Consider the following 12,893-nt stretch of genomic DNA (forward strand, 5'->3'; position numbering starts at 1 on the left):
AGCACAGCGGAGGGATATGTACCCCGCCTCTCCTCTCCTTCATGCAACTTGTCTTGAGGATCTGGAGAGCATGGGAGACGGACGGAAAACTGCAGAAAATTCTTCCTTCTAAAAAGTTGGACGTTACACATGGACACCTGTACAAACTAGATGAATCGCACGTCTGTAAAGGTATGACATCCGAGTATGATAACCGTGCACGGGTATGTAATGTTAAGTGGAGTTGCACGGTACGCCGAGCTCACCACTTTCTCTCGGTCGGCTAGCTAGGCTAACAGTTAGCATAGCTCAACTTGGCTGGAGAAGTTCAAAAACTTGACGGAACGGTAGTAGACGAGGAAGCTTCACTTGCTTGGGTTTTCCAATTCGTTCTCCAATTCGTTCGTGCTGTTCTGCATTTTACTTAAACGTGATATAGTCGTAAAAGGAGACAATGTTATGGGTTGTTTGAGTTGTACGTTTCTAGCCAGTTTCTCGGTAAATTTTGTAATGTGAGTGGAGCTCGGTTCGCAAATATGCTCCTCGCACTGTCATCGTTGGCGTCCTCTGCTGTGTAAATTCAAATCCTGACGCCTGCTTTTTTTTCACGTTGCGTTGACTTTTGGGAAGATCTGTTCACAGCTGTTTGGGATTTGTGTGAGTCGAGCTGCGTTTCTCAGAATCCAGTCGCTCTTCCTCTGGGTGGGGGTGCTCATCACCACTCACCAAATCGTTCTTCCATATTGTCTCTGTCCAAATTTGTACAGGAAGAATTGAGGGAGTCCATTAATACACGTGGGGCATCATCTCATAATTAGTTTCACATTGTTGGAAAGAAAAGGTTGAAATTCTGCAAGGACATGCTATGTTTTTATACTACACAACGTGTTAACTTTTACTTGCATAAAGTAATGAAGCTGAAAGGAGCAAGCTACGCATCTTTTCAAAGACAATTCAGAGATTGATCAAATGAAGAGTAGGCAATGTAAATGTTTGTTGTTAACCGCAAAGAGCCATCAGTGCGAAGGTGTGTTATCACTTAGCAGAAGATGAGCTTTATCTAGAACTTTGGTCATCTAGATTCAAATCACTACCTGTAGTTGTGTTAAGTTTGGCCATTCCAGCGATTCTCAAACCAGATGTTTCAGAAGGTTTGAAAATGTACCCATGTTGAAATGTGTAACGTCTTAGCTCACCGACAATTAATGAATCACCTATGAATCACTGATGGGATTGACGTGAGTACAACTGACTGAATGTTTGAAGAGTTTATTGAATGTCAGGAAAAATCAACTCTATGGGCCAGTAATGTCGTGTGTATGCCTACATGCCCCCATTGGAGCGCTTTCAGTACTTCTGTGTCCGTGTGTGAATGTAGAACAATGAACGGTGGAAGTAAGTGCTGGACAGCTGTGTGCTGTAAGGGAGGGATTGAGGCAGGAAACAGCTCTTGGTGGTTACATCCTTTTCTTGCAGGACGGCTTTCACAAGCCCCCAGACAGCAGTTGAAGGCTACACGTTTGATTGTTGACTCGGACCGCGTCATATATCAACACCTCATACAGTCTAACCTTGAGAGTTGAACTCGGTCTGTGTGAGATACTGACTGACTTCCAAATTATTTAAATATTATAACATATTTCCCACAAGTCATCTTAAAAAGTGAATTCATTCTCGACACACTACAATTGCCACTACCATAACCCTTTCATTAACAGTACAGGTGTTTAGGGTTGTTTTTGTAACATTTTCACTAAGGATGTCATGTCACGATTAAGCGAATGACCCAAATAAAACAAAACAAAAATTGAACAAGGTCTTGAGGCTCTGCAACAGCAGTTTTTCCAAATTGACTGTTACTGCAGTCACACGTGCCTCCGCGAAGAAACAAGTTGGTGCAATGGTGGTGATCCAAGAGTCTGCAAAAGAAACTGTCTTATTATGAGGTCATTCATTCCAAGTGGTATGTGTGCCACAACAGCACGTCTATGATGTTGGCTAATTAATACTGCGCCTAATTAGTGCATATTGTTACGCTATCGCAAGTGGTCCAAGATGGAGACAGCTGATGGTGCCCTTTTAATTACTTTATTGCACAAACGGTAAGCAAACAAATATGAAGGAAGTACAAAGAGTCATACACAAGCTGCTGATAGCTAAAATTCACATCAACTCACTCAACGCCCAAACTGGATCACGGGTTAGTCAGTTGACTGCGAGCTAACTCTACGCTGTCATTCGCTGGCGCTGACATCACTCACCAGGATGGACTCTGCCTTTTAAAGGCATACACACTCAAAGCCACAGCTATTACAGCAGAAAGTTGGTAGTAGTTGTAGGAAGCTCCATTTGAAACAAATATTCCATAGCAGCAGGCCTAATTTTAACATAGTCGTTTAACTCCATCATATAGCTATGTTAGCCTCTATATAATGAAACTAAAATAAACTACAATTTCTCACCCTTTGAAGATGCCAGACAGGGAATGGCAAGGCATTTGCAGGTCAATGCCATCACCTCGTGGCACATATTTTCCATTAGAACATTCTCATGGCATGCCAAACATTATTTTGTCTGAAATAATGGTGATCTCATCTCAATTTACCCACAAATATGATTCCTTTGTGTGAAAACTGGGCCTATTTATTGAGCACAACCGATATTGTTGTTTCATTGGAAACAGGTGGACACAAGGTCATCGTACCGTCTGCCGTCAAGTGAGCATGTAATTGTTCTGCCTGTCACTATATATCACTGGCATGGATAGATACTTTCAGAGTCAGTGAACGCCTGCCTGCTCCTTTTAATATATCCATTCAACAGAGTGAACAATTTTGCAACAATTTTGAACAATCTGTCAGACAATTGTCTCTCAAATTTTGCCAAGGCAGTAAAAAAAACGACATGCTAGGTATTTGTAAAAAATGAAAACGGCATGGGTTCATTTGGTTAGAAAACTGGAGACTGATGGTCTCCTGAATTGTACTTGCCTGCCTGAAGTACTTTCTAGTTTGCTGGCATTTTAAATTATGAACTTGACCTGCCATCCAAAAGTGAAACACTCAGTCCTGCCTCGTATCTACGCTGGGTTTAATTTAGCCATAAAATTGCCTGTAATCTGCCATGTTTCTTTTGCATGACTGCATTTGACAGAAAAATTCCATCGTCTTATGCCGATGACTTGCTCGTTCAGGCATAGTTTGGCCATCTATAAAATATGGCCGTGCACGCTGCTAAAATGGGCCATTGATAATCTGGTTGTAATTTTATTTGAGAAAGTATTTCCAAAAGGTAAATGCTTCCGCTGTGTTTTCCAGGCATCCGATGGATTAAAAGCGCTGGATGCTGACTGGAAGTGCTGAGAGCTGCTTCAGCCTGTCTCTCGGACAATCATCGTGCTCTTCTCTCCAGCTGACCACACCCCTTCCCTCCTTCCATCGGCGGTTGTTACTCTGCTCCGGACAGCTTGCTGCAGGCCCCTTCCTGAGCAGCAGCAGCTGCGTCCTGCTCGCTGACTCCTCTCCCTCCCCTCCTTCCTGTGCTTGGTCAGACAAGGCTAGAGCCTCCTCTCTTCCCCATCTCCCCCTCTGAATAAGTTGAACACACATTCACCAACACTTACTGGAGGTACGCAAAGAAGGCCTTGAATTCGTCCTGATTCCCTCAGCAGACTTTCTCCCAGTTGGCCTGCCCTCGTTTCCAACATGACTTCCATGTCCAGTCTCTTTTCCTTCACGAGTCCAGCTGTCAAACGCCTGCTTGGCTGGAAGCAAGGAGATGAGGAGGAGAAGTGGGCAGAAAAGGCAGTGGACGCTCTTGTCAAAAAGCTGAAGAAGAAGAAAGGGGCAATGGAGGACCTGGAAAAGGCCCTGAGTTGCCCGGGACAACCCAGCAAATGTGTTACCATTCCCAGATCACTGGACGGCCGGCTGCAGGTTTCCCACCGCAAAGGCCTGCCACATGTAATATACTGTCGGGTGTGGCGCTGGCCAGACCTGCAGTCCCATCACGAGCTCAAGCCTCTGGAGGTGTGCGAGTATCCGTTTGGCTCCAAACAGAAAGAGGTGTGCATTAACCCGTATCACTACAAGCGAGTGGAGAGTCCTGGTAAGCACAGTTTCGTGTTCCTGTTTCACATGGAATTTCTAGAAAGGCTTAAAAGATTCATATCTTTCACTATTGTGTCCATGTATGCAGCATGAGAAATAGTAAACATTCACATTCCCCTTGCCATGCAAATGCGCAGAAGGCAAGAAGTGATCTGGTCTGCTCAGACGCTCCCTCAATTGCGCAGTAAATCGATATGACGAGCTCTTATTAGATGATGTGCCTCAGAGACTCTAGAAGGGTGTGGCAAGAGAAAATGTCTTTGGAAACGTATGAACATCTCAGACTAAGAGCATAGCGCATTATCTCGCTCAGCCCATTAATCAGGATGCCTTTTTGGAGTATAACATCCATCTTCAAATGCGTACATTTTCAGTGCCCTCAGAAATTCAATTTCCCCCTTGTTTTGTCTTCAAGGCGGGGTTTGTATTGCTAGATGAATTGCACTTTGTTGGGCATATGTTGATAAAGGTTTTCATTCCAATATAATTTAGCGTATTTCCCACACTAAGGTGCTTCAAAGTGTAAGGCGCACCTTCAATTAATGGCCTATTTTAAAACTGTTTTCATATACAGGGCGTACCACATTAGAAAGCTCATTTAATAGAAACTACAATAGTAGCTGAGCGCTATGAATCCAGTAGATGGAGCTGCGCTGAAGGAATACAATACAATACAATACAGCTTTATTTAGATAGCGCTTTCACAACCGCTGCAGCTGTAACAAATCGCTTTACAGACTATTTAAATTACTATGTCCAAGTAATCAGAATATTGATCCATAGATGAGGATTATAAAGCGCACTGTCGGCTTTTGAGAAAATTTAACGCTTTTAGGTGCGCCTTATTGTGCGGAAAGTACAGTATTTAGAAAGTACACATCAAAGCATGGACAGCTGTTTTTATCAGTTAGAATGACGCATAATAGAGTGATAATTTAACAGTTTATCCCCAGGGACTCGCTGATCTGGAAAGTAGGAGGCCCATTATGCATTGATTTTAGAGAGTCCTAAATTTCGAATTCTGAAATGGTCTACTTATTCAATTGCATATGATAACACAAACAACAACAATATACATTGATAATGGGTTTATTTCTATCAAACAAATGCTGAAAACATTTTATTAATTAGGCATACAAGGTTTGCCGAGAAATGGGTTCTTACTTCATTCCGTGGTTCAGTCTTTGAGTTGATAAATTCTCCTCTCTTTACTCTGCTTCCAGTAATGCAAGGCTTTCTCAAAGTCAACTTATTATCGCAAAAAATTATCCAACTTTAGCTGCTTCCTCTGTGATATCTCCGCAATAAACTTTCGCAACACTTGTTTTAACGTTACACAACTTGGCAATCGTCTGCTTTCCGCGAGGTTGAAGGCCGATGTCGTCAATCTCGTCTCGCGAGGACAGAATTCTCGTCACGCGAGATTATTTGACGCAAGATCAAAACCTCAATGTCGGCGATTGTCGAACTGCGACACTGCGTTGGTGGGGAAAAAAATTTACCGGAGGGGTTTTTTTTGTTGTCGTTTTGTTTTGACTGAGAAATTTCCTTGCATCCCAAAAACGCAATTTATTTGGAACTGTGCGTCCCGCGGGAAAATTTTGTTTCGAGGGCGCGGGACGCAGAGGTAACGAGATGTCTGGTAATAGCTTCGATAATCTTTTCTGGTTTCTAATCTATACCACAGCCATAAATCACATCATGCCAGTTAGATCAGTAATGCAGTACATGCATTTGAATCCTTGCTGTTAGGGTGTCTTGTGAAATCGCAGTCAAATTAGTGGCCACAGCTGTAATATATTACATCATAGAAGTGCATTTGATCGCGTTCTCGCCCTCAACATTGTAGACATGAAAAACCTGGAGTAATTCAAACATGGGTTGTTTAAATGAGAAGGGAAGCCCCATGATTGTTCACACCACTCCGTAAAGGAAAATTAGATTACATAATTGCCTTCTTTGCACAGTCGGGGGCGTCACATGCTGTGTCAGCAAAGCATGAACACAAGATTTTTAAAATAATAAGATCTAGCCCAAAGAAACAAAACTGCCATTCTCCTTCCCCATGGCCAGACTAGGTCCCACCACAGAGCTGATGCTAACAATGCACTTGTATCTTCAACTATATTCAAAGACATACCTCTTTACAATTACTGATTTACAGTCATACAAATTTCATATCACAATTATGGTGACCATGGACACGAGTGTTGTATGGATATTGCGAAGTAAAAATGAATTGTTACACTACGGAAAACCACAAAACAAGTTTTATTGTCAACCAAAAGATGCAAAATCAGCAGCACCATGTACATTTTGCACATTAAAAAATTGTCAACAGTAGCAACCAAAAATGAATTTTTTATGCCTGCAAGACACCGCAAAATTTGTTCCAATTGCCAAAGTTCCAATTAACTTGCAGAAAACTTGCCTTGGTGTGCAATTTTGGGTGGTGCTCAGAGAGAAATATTGGCATGTTGCCTTTTTCATTCTTGTAAATGACAATTACGAAAACCAAACCAATAAAAATGAATTGCTATACTAGCAAATAAGTGTCGAAGATGGAGTATTTGTCATTATAAAACTGAGATTAGGATGTGAATATACAGTATTCTATGTTTTGATTGACATTTACATTTGCATTAAAATGTTGATTTCCACGCCAAATGACGCCTCCTGACTATCACAATAAATGTTCTTCCCCTTCTTTGTTTCGATCTGCTTTCCAGTGCTCCCTCCAGTCTTGGTACCCCGTCACAGCGAGTTCAACCCGCAGCACAGCTTGCTTGTTCAGTTCCGCAACCTGACCCACAACGAGCCGCACATGCCCCTGAACGCCACCTTTCCCGAGTCCTTCCAGCAGTCGCACAGTGGAGGCAGTGGTCCTGGTGGAGGAGGAGGAGGCTCTTTTCCCATCTCTCCCAACTCTCCGTATCCTCCTTCTCCAGCCAGCAGTGGTACTTATCCGAACTCTCCTGCCAGCTCGGGGCCCTCCAGCCCATTCCAGCTCCCTGGTAAATGTGTGCCGAAAGAAGTAGTATAAAAATTACTTTTAAGTACTATTACACGAGCTGTCTGACCAAAAAAAAAAGGCGCACAACCGTATACTTACAGATTTACAAATTTTATTTTCATGTATGTGCATTTTGGGCGGGGGAGTGGCAAGCCCCTTTTTTTGTGGAAAGCAGTTACTAGTGTTTTATACCCACATTTTAAGTTCTTTTTTTCCCATCTATCCATCTAATTTCCTTTCTCATATACAGTAAATATTCTCTAGAACGGACTCGTGTTTGCGCTGTCCAATTTGTCCTGATAGCAGAAATTCCTCATTTGGGAAATGAGCATGGTACATGTCCCTTATGAACCTGCAAGTATGTTGACAAAATGCACGTGTAACAACACAATCAATAAAATACAAAAATATACTTTCCAAAAACTGTTTATATAACAAAAACTGCAATACGGATGTATCCCAAAAAAAGAATCGCAACAGTAAAATACATACAGTATTTTAATGTTTATTTTTTTTCTGTCTTGGGGAAAAAAATGTGTATTTTGGATTGTTTTGTTGGATGCATTCTTTGGTTTATGACAATGTTTGCCTGCGTGTCATACAGTTTTCTTGCTAGTTGCAAGTAACTGTCCCGTTGATCACCGATGTCTGGTAATTCTTGTGCATACTGAAGGATTTTTGTTGCCATTTGCATTGCTTCCTTGCTGGATGGTGGCTTGTCATCAGGAGTTGAATCGATGCCTTTTTTTTTTAAGTTTCGTAGATTTGCGTCTTTCCGACCCCAAGTGTCTGCTGGATCTTTTTAACTTTGTGTCCAGCCTCGCTCAAACGGACGCATTTCACTCGCTCCGCTCCAGTCGTTACAGTTCTTCTACGTTTCGATGCGATAATCTACATGATGTAAGTGAATAAAGTTAAAATCTTTCGGAATTACAGTAAAACGCACACCAATAAAAAGTCGCTTACACGTCTTCGTTTCAAACCTAATGAATGAAAAATGCGAAGTGAAATCTTGTTTCAGCGTTGTCTTTTCCGTCGCATCGGGTGGGCGTTGCGTGTATTTAAGCTCCCGCGGCATTACACCTCCATCCGGGTTACGGGTAGTGGAATTTCCACTTAAGCAAGTTCCGGTAACACGTAATATCGTAGTCAAAATGTCAATGCATAGGTTTTTATTCCGGGTGAAGGATATTCCTTTTCATAGAATTCCGGGATGGGAATATTTACTGTATACTGTTCACAAATTCACATGTACCCAGTCCTATATTTTGTAGCTATTCACATTTTCTCCATACAGCTTGAAGTGGATGGTCTTGTCTGTCGGTACAGTTTCAAACAGATCATATTGCATCTCTGTCGGGAATAGTTGGCATGTGGCTGCTCGGCAGAATGGGGACTTGTGAAATCTTACACCTTTCTTTGGGACTGATAGTGTGATGATTGGTCAGATTTGGTGTGTGTCTGCGTGAGTGTGTGTGTGTCTGCGCGCGTGCGACACAAAACGTTTACCGGTAGCAGCTGGCTCATCCTCACTAAGCGCTCTTTTGCTTTCTCTCGCATTTCCCAGCTGACACCCCACCTCCAGCATACATGCCTCCTGAGGAGCAACTGGGCCAGGAGAGCCAGTCCATGGAAACCAGTAGCAGCCTAGGGCCACAGAGTATGTCCAGAGGAGGTGAGCAAAACGGTATCCTTGACCTGTTGATACACAATTATAGTATACCGATGCTGTGGCTTCTGAACGGCCAGGCCATGAAAGAAAGCATATTATTTACTCATTTTGATTCAGGGTAGGACTCTAAATTAAGCAAACCAAAACTGAGGCCAACCTGACACAATTCTGTCCACCTGGATTGCAACAATAATGCACAGTCGTGATTGAAGTGGCTCGTGAATGAGTTTAGACATCAGCTGTGGCCAAATGACTGTTTATAGACAAGGTCATTGTCTCAAACTGATGAAAGTAACAAAAGCACAACCATTGCACCGACCATAACAATAACACAGAGGTGTCCTAGAACAAAAACAAAATAAGAGTATTGAATACCTGGGGTCAGAGAGGCATACAAATTGTGAAAATGTTTCTTTTAAGGCACTTATTTTTCCTTTCCTCTCGTAAAACTGTATTAAAAACTCTTCAACTGTCAGCCTCATTTGTGCAAGCAATGTTTTCATGCCTTTGTTTCCATACATGAGCGAATGGTATTGTATAGTTCCAGCTCATGAAATTATTTGAAATGAAAATATAAAGGAACAACAGTTCAACACGTAATAAAACCAGCTCACTGAGACTGTGACAAACAAAGCAGAGCACAAACATGAACAGAGTGAATTTATTTCAGCTGATGACCGAGGGCAGATTTAAAAAAAAATGGAATCCACAGTTAATCTACAAGTGGTTTATACGGTGGAAAACACTTTTTTTTTTTAACCATTTTTATTATAGTTATAAATGTTGAGCCATATTGTGCAGAGGAGCCTCAGCAGTTTTGAGGACCATTTTCAGCACAACATCGCAACATTACAGTAAAATGTATGATTTCTATGACCAGATCTTACTGGAGCTCCTGTGTCATGTCTCAAGGTGTTTGACAAGATATGGATGTAGATGAGGACTTCATTCAGTTAATAGCTGTGGGGTGTGTGTGCGTGCGTGTGCGTGCGTGCGTGCGTGTACGCGCGCGTAAAAGTAATTCGGCTATTTGTGTTTTAGATGTTCAGCCCGTGGAGTATGAGGAGCCGAGCCACTGGTGCTCTATCGTCTACTATGAACTCAATAACCGCGTGGGTGAGGCTTACCATGCTTCATCAACCAGCGTGCTCGTGGACGGCTTCACCGATCCATCAAATAACAAGAACCGCTTTTGCCTTGGGCTGTTGTCCAATGTCAATCGCAACTCCACAATTGAGAACACCCGGCGGCACATTGGCAAAGGTACGACCACCGGTGGTCAGCATGTTACAGGTCAAAACCGTTTGATTCAATGCTAACAGTCAATTGTCTTTGGCCAGGTGTTCACCTGTACTACGTAGGAGGCGAGGTATATGCCGAGTGCCTTAGTGACACCAGCATTTTTGTCCAGAGCCGTAACTGCAACTATCACCATGGTTTCCATCCCACCACTGTCTGCAAGATCCCAAGCGGCTGCAGCCTGAAGATATTTAACAACCAGGAGTTTGCACAACTTCTGGCTCAGTCTGTCAACCATGGCTTTGAGGCCGTTTATGAGCTTACAAAAATGTGCACCATCAGGATGAGCTTTGTAAAGGTAGGATTGCTACACGGTTATTCTGTGTGTAACCGCATGTTGAACACACAGTATCAAAGAGTGTTCAGGTTACGTCTGGTGTCAATATGACATGTGCTGTTGGTATATTTATGCCAACACAAGATTCCTTGTGATGGCGAAGGTAAGCACAATATTAGTGTCCTGCTGTGACGGCCCCTTTTAAAGACAGTGACTTTGGCAAAATATTTAGCATATATCCACACGCCTCTTGCGACTCCTTTTTTTTTATTTTTTTTTAAGGAGACTACCAAACACGACTAGCAACTACTTTTTCTTGTGTTATTGGACCCTTTTGAGAACCCAGAGACTGCCACCCAAATGCGGTCTGAATCGGAGATGTTCACACACGCTGCGTCCACACTGTAGTTTACTTAAGAAGCTGCTGGCTGATCAGTTCCCCAACTTGTACATAATAAAATCAGTTTGCTTCAACTCATTCCTACATTGACCAAATTTATCCTTGGCATGCGCTGCAGAGAAGTGCCTGGTTAACTCGCTTCAAATATGGTATTAGTTGGTGTATGTGTAATCGTGATCCTTTATGTATCATTTTGATCCTGTGTGCATTAGAGAAAATCTAAGTGTTTTTTTAAAGCTTTACTCGTCATTAAAAGAAAGTATCAAAATGTGTATGTTGTACAGTTATATCAACTATTAAATGCACTTCATTAAAAGTCCAAATTATCTGAGATTCTTGCTGATGGTGTGTGGAAATGCGTGACCCGTTAAGCGAGAAAAATACAAACCCAAATTTGTGAATCGTGATTCAGCACAACCTAAAATATTTTCTCAATTCGCAATTCTTCTCTCTTGCCTTGTTCTGTCCAGGGCTGGGGAGCGGAGTACCACCGACAGGATGTCACCAGCACACCCTGCTGGATCGAGGTGCACCTGCATGGGCCGCTGCAGTGGCTGGACAAGGTCCTGACTCAAATGGGTTCTCCCCTAAACCCAATTTCCTCGGTGTCCTAATCATGGAGTATTTGGATTAGACTTTTTTTTTCCCCTCCCCTTTATTTTATCCACTTTTTTCCCCTCCATTTGCTATTTTAATTTAAGGTTGTCTTAACGGCTGAACTGTTTACAATTAATTGGGAAGGGACATTGGTAGAATGTCAGCGGCAGCAGCCAGAATCAGTTGTTGAAATGTTTTCGTGTTGCCTGGAGAAAGACAAGAAATCCCCAACTAGCAGTGGTGGCATGGACTGCCACATCTCTACATTCTTCACCTTGGATACATGCAGTTTTAATCTTTTTGCATCTATTAGTTATTCTAGCTATTTTATTTCTCTTAATGTTAAGTTCTGAATTGTGGCGCAATTGACAATGATTTCAGAATGTTATGGAAGCATTTTTTATGTCTCCCTGTATAGAAATAGACATGACAATTTAAGACTCAGATATTGCAATTTTCAATCTTTTAGTGTCTAATTGTAGAAAAAAGAACACTGAACTACTGCCTTTCTAATCTGATAGTTTTTGATGTGGGAGATGGATCACTGAATAAGTTCTTCATGGCATAAGCTAACACAATTGTCAATGTTACACGTGTTGCAATAGAAGTAGTCACATAAAATCAAATCTGACTATAGACGTATTAGGAGTGACTGCATTGTCCATATTCACTCTAAAATTGTGCACTCGGATTATGTGGAGGCATATATTAAATGTTGCCGTGGGTTACAAGACTATGTTGATGAATGGCTTTTTGAGCTCCATTAAATAAACAGGTTATTTCGTTATCCTGTCTTCGTTTACTTTTTATACACTTGAGACATCAATTTCTGGATCCATTTCTTAATCGAAGATTTTGAAGGAACCTGTTTGCTCAATTGCTACCCTACATGATTGTACTTTATTCATATGTAGACAAATAACTATGGACATTTTATATTTTTGAAGGGGACATATGTAAAACTTTGTATCAAAGTACTTGACTTTCTGGAGGTCCTCCGCAACTAACCATACGCACCATGTCAAAACGTAAAATATGCAGTGTTAGCAGTAGCACAGATTAGTGTTAGCTAACTTTGTTACCAACATTAAGTATTCATAATCATGTTTGCCTTACTTTTGGTGATGGACGGTATTATAAATTGGACTATAAGCAAGGTAAGCGCTTTGCTTACAATGAGTGTTGACTCAAAGTAACATTCGAAACGCATTAGCGTTTTGTAAACGAGACGCCCCATAATTTAACCACACCATTGCTGATTTAAAAGAAAAACAACTATTAATTGAACACAATAAGATTGGCATATTTTATTTCGATTAAATTCAAAGGCAGATGGTCCAAACTTCCCATTGGTCCACGTTGAGTCGTACCGTAATACTCATAAAACGTTGATTCCGTGCACTAATAATAAAGCAGCCAAAACCTAAACACATTTAAATAGGACACCAGCCTATTTTATGCATTGTAAAAAATGGGTAGTGATTGTTTATCGAAGATAATCAACCTAATGTAAGAGCGCAGTTGCACTCGTTTATTTGTTGTGGCGT

The 12,893-nt window shown here is 41.6% G+C and overlaps 1 protein-coding gene and 1 long non-coding RNA gene across 4 annotated transcripts; one reads left to right on the forward strand and one right to left on the reverse strand.

Annotated features, from left to right (window-relative positions):
* Nucleotides 1–12: 12 nt before the first annotated feature.
* Nucleotides 13–12,133, forward strand: smad5 (SMAD family member 5). 3 transcript variants are annotated; one of them, XM_052074952.1, is made up of 8 exons: nucleotides 26–184; nucleotides 2,674–2,696; nucleotides 3,297–4,086; nucleotides 6,818–7,102; nucleotides 8,669–8,788; nucleotides 9,815–10,036; nucleotides 10,114–10,370; nucleotides 11,220–12,133. In XM_052074952.1, exons 3-8 carry the CDS (start codon nucleotides 3,684–3,686, stop codon nucleotides 11,361–11,363), a joined length of 1,431 nt encoding a protein of 476 aa, XP_051930912.1. In that variant the 5' UTR covers nucleotides 26–184; nucleotides 2,674–2,696; nucleotides 3,297–3,683; the 3' UTR covers nucleotides 11,364–12,133. The 3 variants fall into 3 exon arrangements, with proteins under 3 accessions (XP_051930911.1, XP_051930913.1, XP_051930912.1); XM_052074951.1 differs by lacking the exon at nucleotides 2,674–2,696 and having other exon boundaries at nucleotides 13–171; XM_052074953.1 differs by lacking the exon at nucleotides 2,674–2,696 and having other exon boundaries at nucleotides 13–171; nucleotides 8,669–8,776.
* Nucleotides 7,642–8,466, reverse strand: LOC127608374 (uncharacterized). The gene is made up of 2 exons (XR_007964256.1): nucleotides 8,068–8,466; nucleotides 7,642–7,992 (listed from the first exon to the last, which is right to left on the reverse strand). It is a non-coding gene; the product is annotated as an uncharacterized LOC127608374 (long non-coding RNA).
* Nucleotides 12,134–12,893: the final 760 nt, after the last annotated feature.

Source organism: Hippocampus zosterae, chromosome 1 (assembly GCF_025434085.1).
Source record: "Hippocampus zosterae strain Florida chromosome 1, ASM2543408v3, whole genome shotgun sequence".
In the NCBI taxonomy this organism is placed as follows: domain Eukaryota; kingdom Metazoa; phylum Chordata; class Actinopteri; order Syngnathiformes; family Syngnathidae; genus Hippocampus; species Hippocampus zosterae.